This window comes from Biomphalaria glabrata, chromosome 15, assembly GCF_947242115.1.
Source record: "Biomphalaria glabrata chromosome 15, xgBioGlab47.1, whole genome shotgun sequence".
In the NCBI taxonomy this organism is placed as follows: Eukaryota; Metazoa; Mollusca; class Gastropoda; family Planorbidae; genus Biomphalaria; species Biomphalaria glabrata.
Window position 1 is genome coordinate 21484398 of NC_074725.1, and position 18295 is coordinate 21502692.

Sequence of the window (18295 nt, forward strand, 5' to 3'; positions counted from 1 at the left end):
CTAAAAAATTCCTCTTCAATATAAAAAAAGAAAATTACTCACTCAGAAATCTATGAGCGTAGCAGAAGGGGTTTTAAGTTTAAACCCCCCGCAAGCGGGGTTTGAAGCTAAAAATTACATCTCCAATGTAAGAAAAAAGCAAATTACGCACTCAAAATGCTAAGGAGTTTTGAGTTTAAACCTCCCTTCAGAGTGGTTTGATGATAAAAAATACCTCTTGAATATAAAAAAAAATAAATTACACACTAAAATTATTTTAGCGTAGCCAAGACAATTGGGGGTTTGAGTTTAAATCCTTTTAGTACAGATGGCTTATTTTTAAAGTTTAAAACCCCTCCAGATGGTTTTGAGTTAAAAATCCTTACTGACCGTTTTGAGGTGGAAAACCTTTATCTTCAATATTATTCTAAAGCAAACTACAGTCACCAAATTCTATGACCGTAGCTAAATGGGGTTTTGAATTTTAAAACAAACATAACTCCAGAGATTTTTTAGTTTAAAACCCCCAACAGATGATTTTGACGATAAAACTTCCCCTTTCGATATAAAATCTAAAGCAAACTACAGTCACTTAATTCCAAGAGCGTATTCAAGAGAGGTTACACATTTCTACCAGTGGCGGGGGTCAATTAATAAAGTGCAGTGAATAGTCATCTGCCGAAATGGAAAAGCACTAAATGTGGCTCAACAAACATGGCTAAGACAGATTTTATGAGTCAGTTATAGAGATCGGGTGTAAATCAAGGAAATCCTATGCCAAACTGGGAGTCGACCCCTTAGTAAGATTGTGACAGAGCGTCGCATAAGGTTTGCGGGACATGTTCTCCGACAAAATGAAGTAGGCATAAGAAGAGTTGCGATGACATCCTAGTACAACTTGGCGCCACACATTTATGGAGGTCCTCAGAGCATGTGGAAAGAGGCCTCAGACATTACCAGTGACAGATTTTTGTGGAAACAGCTTGACGGTTAATGCGCCGAACGGCGCGGGAGGGTTAAGTCAGTAAGAATAACACATTAGGTTTTTGAAATAAAACTTTTTAATAGCAGGAAAATGCACTATAGATACCTCAGAATATGCATTTTGTTGGCTTTCAATATCGGAAATCGCGCTGGGGGAGCTCCTAGCGCTCCCCCAGACCCCCTTGCTAGCAATGGCGGAAGTCTACAATTTTTCCACCAACTCCAGGAAGAACCTATTCTAGGGCACAATAAGCGTCTTCCGAAAGAATGATGGGTTAGAATGTAATAAAGATTATATACACACACACACATACATACATATAAATATATTTTTTAGCGGGGGGTGGGGGCGGGGGGGGGGGAGAAAAAAATCCCCACCCCCAAACCCCCCCCTCCCGAAAAAAAATCCTGGCTACGCCCATGGTATATATACATATATATATATATATTAAGTAGCATTTTTCAATATCAAACAAAATGATTAATCTCCAATAATTAGCTAACTAAGATATATATATATATATATATATATATATATATATATATATATATATATATATATATATATATATATATATATATATATATATATATATATATATATATATATATATATGGATTTAATCCCCTTATTACATTTAGACACGTTTTTTCTCCTATTTCTCATTCTCGGATCAAGTTGAAATTTGGCATAGTTATTCATAGTCGATGACAATACACGAACCAATCCTAAAATTAACCAATAACTTAATAAATTAATTGATTTTTGTTTTTATATATCAGAAAGGAATCTAAACTCTGCCATTTTCAGTAAAAAATGACAGTAGTTATCGGTTCCTTCCTTTAGATAAGCTTTTTTTTTTTTAAAGTAATCTTTTTTCTATTGCTTATTTGAGATCTAAAATTGACAGACGGACGGACTGGTGGCGGCTTTTGTCCATTCAGGGTGCCAAGAGGTCCAACATAAAAATGAATGGTTCATTACACTTAACTACCTAGTTACATTCACAGGTGAAATAGTGTACTAGAGACTTTGTCAAAAAGAAAGTTTAAGAAAAGCAATGTCTTCAACAGACAATAAATATTTTCAAGAAATTGAATGAATAATTTAAAATTTACTTTTGAAGTCTTAATGACTGACTGAATGACTTACTTGACTTAATCCTGTGTACTCTCAGAGGAGCTTAAGGCCGCAACCACACTTCTCCACCGAACTCGGTTCTGAGCAGCTTTCTTCATCTGCTCCCATGTCATTCCATTACCCTCAGCTTCACTGATGACTGACCTCTTCCAGGTTTGCTTGGGTCTGCCCACTTTCCTCTTTCCTGACTGACTGATAATAACTAATTCTCCCAATTACTGTGGACAATAAAATACGAAAGCCATTTTCTAGATCGAAATCGCAGCGGTTATATTTACCAAAAATATTTTTTTAATTCGTGATTTCAACCCTACATACTTTTGAAAGCCGACATCAAATAAGAACATAAAACTAAAATGTTAGGTTAGGCCAATAATAGAATATGCATCCTCTGTTTGGGATCCCTCAACTCAAGAAAACATTAAGAAACTGGGACAGACACAAAATAGAGCAGTGAGATTCATAACAAACGAATATTCACATTTGACTAGAGTAACACCTTTAGTAAAATCACTAAATTTAGAAAGCCTTCAGGACAGAAGACTCAAAAGTAAACCAGCAATTATACATAAAACACTGAACCATAATCTTCAAAAACAAAATTTAATAAAATACTCAGAAAGACACAAAGATAAAGGCACATTGCACATTCCATATGTTAGCACACATTTGTACAAATACTCCTTCTTCCCTAGTGCTAACCAGGAAAACCAGTGACTTGGCAGAATTTAAGTCATTGGTTAATATGCATGACTGAATGCATGACGCGTAGAACGTAATCATCTTCTAATTTGAAGTAACGTCTGTATTATATAAGATAAGACATTTCAATATCTCAAATACAAAACAAAAATACCTTCAACTTGAAGCACTTATTTACACTTTCCAGGGGCGTAACTTTCTTTCGTTTCATTTTTTGCTGTTTATTTCTACACAGATCTAAATCTAGATATTCAATCTAATTTTCCTCTAGAGCTACAGAGTGAATGTGAGGGATTATAAGTGTAATTATTAAATGTGTTTTTACAAAGAAGATTTAAAAAAAAAAGAGGGGGTGTAAGATGGTTTGTTATTTTAAGTAAGGTGCATCTCTAGATCTAGATGTAGGACTGACAAAATAAAAAGAAAAACATGTAAAGAGTGAACTAAGTCGTGAATAGCGATGTTTCTTCATTCAAAGTGGTCCACTGGAAGAGCAAAGCTTCAACACATGTATCAGTACTTTTACGGGTACAAAAATGTACCGGTAAATAAATGTACGTAGTGTGTGTGCATTATTATATGCTAGGATGCAACGCGTTATCCAAAGAAGTGCTTTACTAACCTTTCATTTGAGGGAGACCACAAAAAAAAAGTGGGGCGGCCTAAAAGTTCGTGGTTAAGAATGAGGGCTTTCTCTTGGAGGGTGCCCAAAATATTATGTGATATTATTGTAATGCTGGCTGTTCCACTGAATATACAAGGGCCAAAAAAAAGTGTTTTGTTGAGGAGAGAGGTTAGAGGTTTAAAACTAGTGTGTGTTGCGTAGGGGGGGAGGGGGTTTTATAATGCAGGCAGACAAGAGGGCTACAACTAATGGGCCTAAGAAGTGTTTGTTCATATTTGGGGGTTTTAACTGTTGCGCAGCACGGCTGCCTACAATGTAATAATGTCACTGGTTAAGGAAAAACAAAACTAATGTTGTGAAACATAATAATCAAAATATTAAAAATCCTTTTTAAAAAAAGCCTGTCTGATATAAATTTTTAAAACTATATCTCTCAGTAATGTACAAGCTATTTCCCTTAATCGATATAAAAAAAATTAATTAATTAAATTATTAATTTATCAATTATCTATTTTTTTTAATTACTGCGTGTTTTATTATGTATAATTAATACTTGTGTAACGTTTCAACTTGATCCGAGCAGGGGTGTGAGAGAAATAACTTTAACAGTTATATAAGCGGGCATAATTCCACATATTTAACCATATCTTTTACTACTGAAGTGTTAATTTCTCTTGTTGGTATCAAACAAAATAATTAATTACCATGAATTAATTGACTGATTGGTCAATATTTTTTTATTGTTTCACGTTTGACTATGCCAAAGAATAATTATGCAAAGTTTCAACTTGATACAAGACTGGGTGTGGAAGAAATAACGTGTACAAACTTTTTACCAGACAGACAGAGTGAGTTGATATAAACTTTGTTAAAAAAAATAAATAAATAAACATTAGTACCTAAGACTCGTATATAGGTTCAACTTCAGAACAACGTTTTTTCTTCTCATACGACCACGAACACACAAAGATCAAGAGGCGAACACCCACACACACACACTAACACATGTTCAATACAAGCAGATGGTTTTGAAACAAAATACTGTTTAATTCGTGTTTCTAAATCCCCTTTACATTTGTAGCCAAGATGAAATGCCTTGACTCTTTTGGTCCAGTGTCTCTCAAACGATGTCCAGTCCAGATATCGCTTGGATAAATGAGGTCTGGGAATTCCTCGTGCTCTGAGGGACTGTACATGCATTGCTGTGGTGTACGAAGCAACGAGTTCACAGCTTTCACACACACACACACACACACATATATATAAATATATATATATATATATATATATATTAGCTAACCATTTACATAATAGAATTACAAGTATTATAAATCTTTACTTCTATAGTTTGCCAATCTATAAAAATACCATAAAAAACCCACTGCAGATTGAAGGCTACAATGAGGTGCTCGGCATGATATGATTCAATCGCTTTTATTGCAATGTCAACCTGGCGTTGACTCTATAAAAATTGATTTTTTGGCATATCAATAAAGAATAACTACTACACTGCTTTATAATTAACTTTCCTTAATTATACAATCATCCGAGAGGTGACATAGAATCATAACTAGAAATAATGCCAAGATTGAGGCTGGAATCCTATAGTAATTTCATCCGACCGATAGAATACATTCTGTCTACATATCTAATGATCGTAACTTCATTGGTGATTTTCATGAAATGAAAGTACATCCATAAATAATAAGTTGTTGTTTAATTATTATAGTTTGTGTGTCCGATATACATAATACGGTTGTATTGATCAAATATCTACACCTTGGCGCAACACTTTCATGGAGGACCTCAGAGCAATGGACTTCAGGTGGAAGGAGGCTTCAGACATTGCCCAGTGACAGATCCCTATAGAGACAGATTGCCGCCCAATTCGCCGAAAGGCGTTGGAGAATCTAAGTCTAAGATCAAATTAACAAATTTAAAAAACATTTAATAATTTTCAGCACTTTTCAGCACTGTGAATCCAATTAAAATGCAAAGAGCAGATTACTGTGAATAACCTTTAGTATGGTCCTCTATAGCAAAATGTATTAATGGAAAACGACATTCGTTATTGGAAATACATGTAGAAAAGAAGACGGTGTGAAGAAATGTGGTGTTCATTTGAAAGAACCTAAAAGTTTTTAAAAAAATGGAACATAAAAATGGAAGGTTGAAATATTTAAAAAACAAACACGCTAAACAATGTTAAAGTACGCCGTATTAATAGATCACTGTAACCAACTAAATAATCAAATGACCTTACACTACAAAGATCTTAGAAATTTGATATTACAGTGCTGATAGGTGCAAAAAAAAATATTACATTTAATTTTTTTAATTGTTTTTTTTTAATACTTCGTGTAAAGATACGACCATACACCAAAAAAGCTTGCTATTTATAGCCTTGCCTCCATGAATACCAGTCTCCAAACGAGCCATGAAAGTCTAGTGTACTTTTTCTTTTGATTACTTGAAATATTTTCTGACGTTGAACTAAGTTCAACTCACTGATTTGTTAAACTCTAAGATATATTGAAGCCACTTGAAATCGTGTCCTCTTTTAATAAAAAAAAAAAGGTAAAACTGTTTTGATAGCACAATTTCACCCTTCTTGGTTTGATCTAAAATAAATTAAGCCATTCATCCAGATGTTATAATTTATTTTAAAAGTTAAACAGCATTTCAATAATTGTGTGAATTTCAAAATCTCATCATGTGACTAATTGTGTGTGACTGAAAGTGTGTAGCTGACAGTATGTGACTTTATAGTCCACTATTGTACAAAGAAAGTAAACATCCCTTTTCAGACCTTCCGATCTATAGAACAAAAGATGTCAGTGAGTCATGTGTGAATGTACATATTGGTGTTCTATAGTTATAATGTTTTGTTTGGTGTAATGCACAAATTGTAAGACAAATTTCCTTACGGACAATAAAGACTACTAGTCGACCGGCGGCGTAGCATACGCCGCTATTTGCAGGGCCGGCCTTAGGTGACCGCAGTGGACTCCGCACTTATGCAGACTATTATTATTATCTTTAAGGTCATCTGTTTCTGTGGCCAACGGTTAACGAGTAGGGTGTCATGTGGCCGGCACAACGACCAACCGCCTTTATTTTCCCCAACTAAAGTCAGGTTTCCCTTAAATCTGATTGGTCTCTGTGGCGCCCTAAAAATCCCGGATTCAAAATCTCATGTCAAGGTTCTTTACTTCTCTAATATACGTCTGTGTATTTCAATGCCTGAATACCACGTGTAGCCAGGTCATGAACAATACCGTAACGACAAATATAAAGACAGAATGAAGCTTCATTATGCCGATTTACGGACATATATCTTATTAATAATTTTTATGCAATGAAAGTACAAGCACAGCTCATGCAAATCAAATATTTAGCATTAATTAATATATAACAGCTCAATATCCCATAGACTGAATAATAGCTATACAGAAATAATTTAATTCGAGTCTACACTTTTACTCTATAACCAAAATCCAACTGTACTGGACTAGGAACAAAAACCACAATGTTTTATTATGAGTTACAGTCCATTCTAAAAACATCTCACAAAGTGAAACAATCCAAAACAAAAACAATCTTAAAGTCAACAACCTAAATTGCCCCCCTTTTCCTCCAAAGTTAACAGGAGACCAAGGCTGACAAGAATTCAGTCCTAACATCTCAGATTTTGATATTCGAACCCAGCTCCCCAGGTTCGAAAACTAAGCGCTTAACCACTCAGCCACCGCGCCCCCTATACTATTATTATACAGCTGATTACTAAACACATTCATCTTCATACGGATGAATATAAATATAATGTACATACTTAAGATATCTAAAGATCTGTGATCAATTTCGAATGAAAATATGCTATTATTGTTTTCCCTCAGGCTGTTCCTGTTTCATGTGAAGGTCAAATTAACCTATATGGCGGATCAGGTTCAAGGTCACTATGTCAGGTGTGCTTACCAGACGGAAACCCGGAGAGAGTGGCGTCTCTGTCAGGTACACGCCCTGCGCTAAGTCGGAGCTCCAGGCGGACGGGGCCGACGAGCTCGCCCACAATGAGATAACCATCGTCGAGGAGGACTCCAGGGAGGACCTTCAGGAGGACGAGGACGAGGAGGACGAGAGGACAGAGAGCGGTAGCGGCAGCACCGGGAGGCTCTTCCGCACCCACCGCGGGATCGGCCTTGCCGAGCAGCAGAGGCGACTCGGAGGGAGCAGCAGCGTCGCAGGGGGCTCGGACAGCGGAGGCGGAGATCGGGCGTGCGATGAGGTGGGACACATCTTCTACAACAACGAACACTGCAACGAGCCGGATGACTTCTACGACGAGGAGAGGTCGAGATTGAGAGACGGCCCTGAACGAGGGCTCGGAGGGACTTCCTCTGCCGCGCCCTTGTACCTCTCGCGTTCTCCGCAACATCAGGCTGCGGTCACAGCGAACGGGCCCAGGACTTTACCACCTGGATCTATATTTACTTCTCAATCGACATCCACAGATCGAGTCAAGCTTATTGGAGAACGGTCAGTAAGAAACCTTTCTTTTTTTTTTTCTTTTTTTTTTATATCTTTAGACAGGGCCGGATTTTATTAAGTGGAGGCCTCGGAGCAGGATTTTTATGGAGGCCCTTACACTTTTTCGATAGTTTGAATAAAAATCTACTTTTTAAAAGTACTACTTAGGCTATATCTAACTGCATGCCATTTTACAAGAAAGGAATAGAGTACTTGTAGATTTAATCTCTTTTTTATTAAATATTTAATATGGATATTTTAGTGTTTTTTTTAAATATATTTTTGAGTTTATGGAGGGGTTGAAGCACTTCAGTAATCCAGGAGCTTTATTTCTATATTACAAGCACGCTACAAGCGGACGCTTCTCAACCACGACAGTGTCTCAACTGTAAGATTTTAAGTGTTGCCTTTACTAAAACCGCGAAAGTTTCCAACTCTTCAAAATTCTGATTTTTTAAAAATCTCTATAGTGGGGAATCCTATCTTCTGGAGCCCCCTGGGAATCAGCCCCCCTGCCCTCTCTTAAATCAGGCCCTGGCTGTAGATCTATAAGAAGATATAGGTTTGCAAAACGACAACAACAAAAAAACACATATATCTTCCAGTTCCTTTCCTAGCCTAATAAACGTATTTAAAAAAACTAATGTATGTAAACTAGTTTTCTGATTTTCAGGTGTCTGCTTTATATCATCTATATGTATTTTATATAGAAAAAAATGCATATTCATACATATGTAATATACTATACAGATTCAAAATGTTGACATGAGTGTTCCTAACTCCATTAACCCATATTAGTCAATAAGCGACAGATGTTCATTTCATATATTACTTTTATTACTATATAACAGTATACACCAACATTGAATAGTGTTGGCTTCTCACTTAACCATTAGGTGTGTGTCAAAGCGAGTTCAAAGTGTTAGGCAATGAAGACTTTGGAATGAATATCCTTACATTCTAGATCTAGATTTACATTTTTAAAAAAATCAATTTTTTTAGCGTCCCCCGAATGTGTGAATGTCCGTCCGTCCATCCGTCCCGTTAAGATCTCATAAACTAGAAAAGATATTGAAAATCCAACATCATCATATTTTAGAGTTAGACCTTTCAAAAGTTCTGATGCTAGGGCTAATTTTTTTCTTTTCTGAAAACAAAAAATTTAAATTTTAAAATCAAATATGCAACCAGTTTATTCATAAAATTTCTGTTCATTAGTGATGCCGTCCTTGAAAGTGACGCCTAGGATTTCACTATACCTTTATAACTACCAGTTCATCGAATGCACATGAATATTAACAATGTTTATAATAATATCATTAACAAATCTCCGTATCCTGAATCCGTTAGTCGAACTAACAATACAATAGTATCGGCAACACTTTCGACACGAGCACGCTTCTTCTTTTTGTTTCGACGGAGATATGGCTGTAGTTTGTAGTTCATAGTTTCTTACATTCTTTCTGAAATATTAAAACCTGCCTTTTAACCTGCCTGAGCGGAACACTTCGGAGCCAATTTTGAGTTTGTGTTTCCACACAAACTGTCCTTGTAACTTTGCTTTATTAACATCTTAGATTCACGCATTCACTTTACTTAGGCCTTTAACATTATTATTTTGTTTTATTGTTTCTAATACACTATATCAGTGATCGAGACCGATTGTTATAGGTCTGAACACTGACACGTGACGTCGCAACCTGTGACGTCGTTTCTGTCACGTAGCAACGAGCTGTTGGTCTAAAATGCCCACAGGCTGTGACGTTGCAGGTCAGTGTTGAGGCCTTCCATAATGATTGGTCTCGCGGTGATGCACCAATTAAGACCCGCAAGCCAGGCCACGGTTTGTAAAAGTATGTGTATGAATTGCACAAAAAATGTGCGACTAGATTCTGATGTAAGCAGAGTCTGATGGAATGTGGTAGTTTACCCTTAATACCAGCTCGTTACCTAGAAATCAGGAATGGGTTTGGGCGACCGGCTCTGCAGCTAAAGCATCTGTGCACATCCTAGCGAGGCCTTTTTTTTTTATAGAAGGCATCAACACTGGCCTACAAGGTAACAACCTGTGGGCAGTTAAGAACTGTGACGTGACAACACCAGTGTTTCCCAAACTGTGTTCCTGAATAGGAAACCTGAATAGGAAACCTGAATAGGAAACCTGAATAGGAAACCTGAATAGGTTTTTCACGAACTACTGGAATAATTAACTAGTAAGCCATCATATAAATTAAAATCTCTAAAAAGGAAGAGAATGTTAAGCTAAATACTTAGAATGTGCGATGTGTTCGTTAAGTAAAAAGCTTGGGAAACACTCGTGAGTACTATATTACACCTCTAACAAGCGTTTCTTATTGACTAAGCTAGGTATAGCCTATATAATACGCTTGTAATAAGTGTATATAATTGACTAAGCTAGGTATAGCCTATATTACGCTTGTAATAAGTGTATATAATTGACTAAGCTTGGTATAGCCTATATTACGCTTGTAACAAGTGTATATAATTGACTAAGCTAGGTATAGCCTATATTACGCTGGTAACAAGTGTATATAATTGACTAAGCTAGGTATAGCCTATATTACGCTGGTAACAAGTGTATATAATTGACTAAGCTAGGTATAGCCTATATTACGCTGGTAACAAGTGTATATAATTGACTAAGCTTGGTATAGCCTATATTACGCTTGTAACAAGTGTATATAATTGACTAAGCTAGGTATAGCCTATATAATACGCTTGTAATAAGTGTATATAATTGACTAAGCTAGGTATAGCCTATATTACGCTGGTAATAAGTGTATATAATTGACTAAGCTTGGTATAGCCTATATTACGCTTGTAACAAGTGTATATAATTGACTAAGCTAGGTATAGCCTATATTACGCTGGTAACAAGTGTATATAATTGACTAAGCTTGGTATAGCCTATATTACGCTGGTAACAAGTGTATATAATTGACTAAGCTAGGTATAGCCTATATTACGCTGGTGACAAGTGTATATAATTGACTAAGCTTGGTATAGCCTATATTACGCTGGTAACAAGTGTATATAATTGACTAAGCTTGGTATAGCCTATATTACGCTGGTAACAAGTGTATATAATTGACTAAGCTTGGTATAGCCTATATTACGCTGGTAACAAGTGTATATAATTGACTAAGCTTGGTATAGCCTATATTACGCTGGTAACAAGTGTATATAATTGACTAAGCTTGGTATAGCCTATATTACGCTTGTAACAAGTGTATATAATTGACTAAGCTTGGTATAGCCTATATTACGCTGGTAACAAGTGTATCTAATTGACAAAGCTAGGTATAGCCTATATTACGCTTGTAACAAGTGTATATAATTGACTAAGCTTGGTATAGCCTATATTACGCTTGTAACAAGTGTATATAATTGACTAAGCTAAGTATAGCCTATATTACGCTGGTAACAAGTGTATCTAATTGACTAAGCTTGGTATAGCCTATATTACGCTTGTAACAAGTGTATATAATTGACTAAGCTTGGTATAGCCTATATTACGCTGGTAACAAGTGTATATAATTGACTAAGCTTGGTATAGCCTATATTACGCTTGTAACAAGTGTATATAATTGACTAAGCTTGGTATAGCCTATATTACGCTGGTAACAAGTGTATATAATTGACTACCAGTGAGAGAGAAAGGATTCAGATATAAATAGAGACTAATAAAAGAGAAAAACAAAGAGCTGAAAAGAATGTTGATATTAAAAGAGTTTCTCCCTGTCTCCCTGTCCCTGTCTCCCTGTCCCTGTCTCCGTTTTTCCCTGTCTCCCTGTCACTGTCTCCCTGTCCCTGTCTCCCTTTTTCCCTGTCTCCCTTTTTCCCTGTCTCCCTTTTTCCCTGTCTCCCTGCCCCTGTCTCCCTTTTTCCCTTCTCCCTGTCACTGTCTCCCTGTCCCTGTCTCCCTGTCCCTGTCCCTGTCTCCCTTTTTCCCTGTCTCCCTGTCCCTGTCTCCCTGTCCCTGTCTCCCTGTCCCTGTCTCCCTGCCCCTGTCTCCCTTTTTCCCTGTCGTCACTGTCTCCCTGTCCCTGTCTCCCTTTTTCCCTGTCTCCCTGTCCATGTATCCCTTTTCAACGTCTCCATGTTTCCCTGTTTCTCTGTCTCCCTGTTTCTCTGTCTCCCTGTTTCCCTATCTCCCTGTCCCTGTCTCCCTGTCCCTGTCTCCCTGTCCCTGTCTCCCTGTCACTGTCTCCCTGTCCCTGTCTCCCTGTTTCCCTTTCGTTCTCTCAGACCCCCACTCTCTCGCACACGAGGACACACCCGAATACCTCTTTTAACGAGTTCTCCATAAAAATAAAAAGTTGGATGAGAGAGTTTTAATGAAACAATTAAATTCTCTTTTTTGTGTGTGTGTCCCTCGTCAACAGTTTTACGTTCTTGTCAGTTTGATGGAATTCACAAGATCTCAGAGTGAATAGGTGAAGGGGGGGGGGCAGAATATAGAGATACACTGACAAACTGTCCATTCTGCTAGACAGACTGTAATGTCATAGACCGACATAGATAGATAGATAGATAGATAGATAGATAGATAGATAGATAGATAGATTTAGATAGATTTTGTAGGTTTGTAGATAGATAGATAGCTTGGTAGATAGAGACAATGAATTAACATTTCGTATAACATTTTTTTATTGCTTTTATATAGTTCATCTTCACTGCTCACAGTATACCCAGAGCGCTATCGTCCAATCTCTGGGAATAGGAGAGAAGGTTTCAGTGCTGCCTTAAGGCACTCATCAAACACAACTCTGCTCGCGTCGGGATTCAAACTCTAGCCCCCTTGTTAGGTTGTCAAGCATTTTTTCCACACATACGGCTCACATTTTAACAATCTGTGTCGCTGGCTTTCGTAAATGTATTATTCTTTTTATGGCCGCCTTTTGTGTGCGCCTAGATACAGCAATAGTCCCCTAACCCTAACCCTAGTCCCCTAACCCTAACCCTAGTCCCCTAACCCTAACCCTAGTTCCCTAACCCTAACCCTAGTTCCCACATGTCATAAAATATTCTTTTTAATCCAAACGACATTAGTTTGACCAATTCGCTCTGGCAATCACACTTAAATTGTACCCATGAACATAATCAGATCAGCTCGTCACGTGACTAATTAATTAAAGTCAGCTTTTTTACTCAACGATCAGCTTTAATAAAAATGAACCACACACACACACACAGATACCCTACTATTACTCTTTCGTTCCCTACTTAATAAATATGTTAGCATCTAACTCCTCAACCGTTATGACCACCAGTCTCTGTATAAATAAATTATAAAAAGCATATTATTAAAATAAAATACATTTTTTATAAACAAAGCTTATATTGAGGGAAGGGAGAGCACCATTCAATCACTGCCCTATTTTTTTAAATATTGCACGTGTTATCGCTCCTTTTTCTACATAAAAGAAAATGTTAATTTATCACCATTAATGGACTAACTAGCTGGTTAATTTTTTTGATTCATAAAATGTCATCAACTATGAATAATTGTTCTTTGATCCGAGAATAGGGATCGGGGGGGGGGGGGGGGGGAGGGGAGTATTAAAGACTTCACACAAACAGACACATCATTAGAGTGAGTTAATACTTTCTCTCCGTAACTATTTATCACATTCTGGTGGAATCAACGCTGGTATCGTCAGTTAGGAGAGAAAGAGTTAATATCAGCTTTTTAACAAAGAATCATTCATATAGTCCTGTTAGTATGAAGTAAAGTTTCCCAAACAAACCTCGTGATTTATGGGACAAGCGATGTAAAGGTCATCCGTTTCTTTGGTCCACGGTTAATAAGAAAATCATGTAGCCAGCACAACGACCAGCTGCCTTTACTTTTCCTCAACTAATGTCGGATACCCGTTAGAGCTGGGTGCCCAATTGATCCCGAAAGCAAAAATCTCAGTCTTCACCAGGACTTAAACCAGAGACCCTCTTTTCAAAAGCCAAGTGCTTTACCACTCAGCCACCACCCCAGTTGTTATGTTGTTGTTATTGCAGATATTGTTTTTGTGTCTCTGTTGATGTTAATGATAGTGACGATGGCTTTAAAACTTGAAAATCGCTAAAAACAAAAAAAAAAGTTTAGAATCAAACGTAAGAGAATGAGCATTAACGAAACAATTACTACAAACGTTTGCAACTTTGAAATAGCATAGGTAAAGGGGTGGGGGTGGGGTAAAGGTGACATAATGCATGCTTGGTTAATTAAGTAGATTATAAGAGGTTAAGGGAAACGGCCTTAGCAGCGCGCGGGATCTAGGTCGAGTGTCAAATTAGGGTCACGAATATTTGTACGATGGGCTGAGGGCCCCTAAGACGCCACTCTCTACCCCGTCTCTGTTGGGAAATTACTGGAAATTAGTATGGCTGCTTATAATAACAAACGATAATGGTTGGTAATAGGTGGTATTGTTAATATTCATTGGCCTCCTTCAGTAGTAGAACGACTATGATTCATCTCAATCACTTTTTCATGAATTGTGGCGCCCTATTTTGAAGAGACACTCCCGTACACATATATCGCTGGTTATTGTTAATAGAAACGGTAACAAAAACAGAAAGTAAAATTGATTACGAAACGAAATTGAAAACAAGAATACTTCAAACAAACGTAAGTCAAACATAATTCAAAGTCCCAATGAAATGATAAATTTGAAAAAAAATTGAAATATCTATTTGTAAGATAAAATAATTTTCAAAAATCAAAAGCCTCAACTAAAAAATCCAATGGAAAGGGGACTAAACCAACTTTATTAACAATAACGCAAATTCGCATTAAGAAACTTCTGAAAGATAGATGACTAAAAGATTGTTACGTACATACAAATTATCACTTGATTGATTGATCTATCGATTAATTCATTGCTTAATTTATACACAATAAATTTTCGTATTTTCATATTTGGATTAGGATCGAACTATGCCAAATTTTAAAGTCATCTCTGTCTCCGCTTGAAGCAATCATCAACTTGATTGGCAGACGAGGTGAGATCGGGTATTTCCGTTTCGTTTTGAGTCGAGTTCAGCGTCCAGTTTACATAACGCAGGACCCAGAGGGAGCAGAAAATGAAAGGGAGAGGAGAGAGGAAAGGGAAGAGAGGTGGGGGGGGGTAAGATGAAAGAGAAACAAAAAATGAGGATCATGATGCGTAATGGAGGAGAGAAGTGAAGGAGGGAGGAGTGACCAACAATAGCATGAGGTTTGGTTGGGGAAAAAAATGGCGGGGGGCAGGGGGAGATAACCTAGTGTGAGTATTTTGTGACAGCTTGTTCAAAGTGGTAGTAATGTTTTAATGGCCTTTCCATTTGGCGGGTTGAGTTTAGTCAAGGGAAGCAATCGAACCATCGACATGGCCAGTGGTCATGGCTCCTGCCTTACTATTTCACTCAGGGTCTGGTGTCTCGGTGACATTTGAGCTCATCCTCCAGGTTCGTTATCGCACCAATCACCTCTTTGTTTTTTATTATTATTATTATTATAGTCTTATAAGATCATTGCTATTACAAGATTCACATGTTATTGTTTTGTGTGCACATCAGTTGAATCCTCTGGGATCCGCGAGCCTGTAAGTGCAGATGATAGACTATCTGTTTCTGTGGCCGAGGGTTAACAAGGGTGCCATGTAGCCAGAAGAACGACCGACCGGCCTTCATTTTTCCAGACTTATTTGAGTTGGGTCGACTCAGGTGCGTCCTGAAAATCGCGAAGTTCAAAACTTCAGTTTTCAATGGGATTCGATCTCGGGACCGCTCAGTTCAGAAGTCAAGTGACTAGCCACTCGGCCACCACGCGCTGTGCTGAAAACATTTTCGAATGTTTTAATATTTTGTTTTAAAACCTATTTCTACATCTAGATCTATAATGCTGGTTTTATTAGTACTTTTTTTGTTTAACCTTTAAGACATTATAAATTAAGCTAATTTGTTTATATGCCGAATTTTTTAGAGAATTTGGATGTATGTTTAGCTTTGACGTCACGCCATTTCTTGGTTTTATTGTTATCTATTGTTAGGTTCACACTTTTCTCTCTGTTAGGAATAAAGGAAATTAATTCAACTTATACTGCCACACCAGTTTCCCTTGTTCGAGATATCAAACAAAATAATTAATTACCAATAGTTCATTAACTTATTGTGTTTTTTTTTATTGATTCTTGTTTTGTCAGATAAAAAAATAAGTGTTCAAAATGTCAGCTTGATCCGAGATTGGGTGTGGGAGAAATGACGTGTTCAACTATCTAAGGAGACGAAACACTACATATTTAGCCGTATCAGTGAATACTGAAGGATTAATTTCCCTTCTTGGTATGAAACAAAGAGTAATTAATTGACTAATTTGGTTATTTCTTTAATTGATTATGTCCTGTCTCTTGCAATGAATAATTGTGCAAAGTTTCAACTTGATCCTGCAATGGGTGTTGCAGAAATAACGTGCACAAACCTTTACCAGGCAGACAGAAAGACAGAGTTGTGATATAAAAACAAATTCGTAGAACAAAAAGAGAGATACAGACGTATAAAGAGAAGCTCTAACCTGAATAGAAACAAGACTGTGACAAGATAACAAACCAAACGAGTTGATTTCTAGCCATGGTCTGTTACTCACTGGCCGTCGGTCGATACTTCAATTTAGTAATTGAAACCTTGTTAGTTTAAGATTTCCATGTTGCTGAGCGTACCGCATTCTAGTAATGGTATTACTTTTCATTATTCAATATCATCTGTAGCGTTATGCTGGCTATATCCTCAAACATCATTAGATTGGTCACTCTATTCCTCCGTCATCCCCACCTACCCCCCACATCCCTGCCCTGATTTTTTTGAGGAAAGGAGAAGAGGGTGGGGGTGTTTTGTTTTCTATGTCAACAACAGGAGCTATAAATAGCAGGAGTGTATCTGACCATGTGGTCAATGTGACCCAAACCAGATGAGTTTTGATAAAACGGTTATTTGGCGAGAATTTGGGCGGAGGGAGGGGGGGGGTAAAACTCTTTATTTCACAATACATTGGCGCCCTCTCTCTTTTCCATCTGTACAAAAAAAAAAAAAAACGCCCTACGTTACTGTCTGGTATTTCCCCACCTAGATTCTCAATGCATGGACACAAAATGAGCCACTTGCAGTCTGTATAGAATGAAATCCCTGAGTGTTGGAATATTTAAAACTAGCAAAATATTTTTAAAAAGAATTTAAAAAAAAACAAATCTTATCTGACGGGAAGAATTCCTCTTGTACAACTATATCTCTCAATAATGTATGTTATTTCCGTTATTCGAAGTCAATCAAAATAATTAATTACGATGAATTAACTTACTAATTGTTTCATTTTTTACTTGATTCGTGTTTTGTTATAGAGAAATAGAGTGAACTAAGGGGACCAAATCCTACATATTTATCTGTGAAGGATTAATTTCCCTTGTCCGTATCAAACAAAATAATTAATTACCAGTAGTTATTTGAATAATTGATACATTTTTTGTATTGATTTATGTATATGCCAATGAATATTCGTGAAGGGTTTCAATTTGATCCGAGAATGGTTGTGGTAGAATTAACTATTTACCAGACAGAATGAGTTGATATACGCTTTGTAAAAAAAAAATATTCATTTCATACTAAGGATCTCAGAGTCCGTCTTTGTAATGTTTTTTTTTTTTTAAATTGTTTTTTTGTAGCGCATGATGATAGCTCATCTATATCTATAATGTATCTATATTGTGGACCAGAGAAGACGTTTTTTAAAAAAGTAAACACATACCTACTCGAGCCTCCCGCCCCGTCCTTTGATAGGAAGCTAAGAGTTTTCACAAATCAGTCACATATCCCACAGTTTGATAAATTAAATAATCTATCTTATAAGCTGATCGCTGACATTGGAACATTAGGGTTTCCCAAAGTATAATGATTGTTAAGTATTTTAAACTAAGATACTTTCGAAATAGGCGTAAGACATTGCCTTCGATTTCCAAGATTAAGGATAATTGCTGTATTTCAGCTAGCCAGACAAACCCAGTTGCGGCCTGCATATTTCGCCACATCTGATGCAGACAAAGCTGTTGTCCGCCAAGAATCTCTTTTCTCTTTTCGTCGTCTGCGCCTGTCTTTGTCAAAGTTTTTTCCTTTGGTCTCAAGTATGTGTCTCGGCGAGCTTTCTCTCCAGCTGTCTCGTTCAGAGGCCATCTGCTGCCAGCTGCTGTTCACTATGTCTGTGAGGGCAAAATAGCGCCTGCGTTGATCTCTGTAAGTGTAGCGTAGACTTAATACATTCATTCTTCGCTACATTAAATAGATATATACAC

The 18295-nt window shown here is 37.0% G+C and overlaps 1 protein-coding gene across 2 annotated transcripts in view; it reads left to right on the forward strand.

Moving 5' to 3' along the window:
* Window positions 1-18295, forward strand: part of LOC106056491 (cyclic nucleotide-gated cation channel beta-1-like) — a 260095-nt gene that overhangs the window by 157672 nt on the left and 84128 nt on the right. For both annotated transcript variants that reach the window (XM_056012728.1, XM_056012727.1), the window contains one exon: window positions 7328-7967. In XM_056012728.1, the coding sequence (XP_055868703.1) occupies window positions 7390-7967 (578 nt within the window). In that variant the 5' untranslated portion in view covers window positions 7328-7389. The remainder of the gene's footprint in view (window positions 1-7327; window positions 7968-18295) is intronic.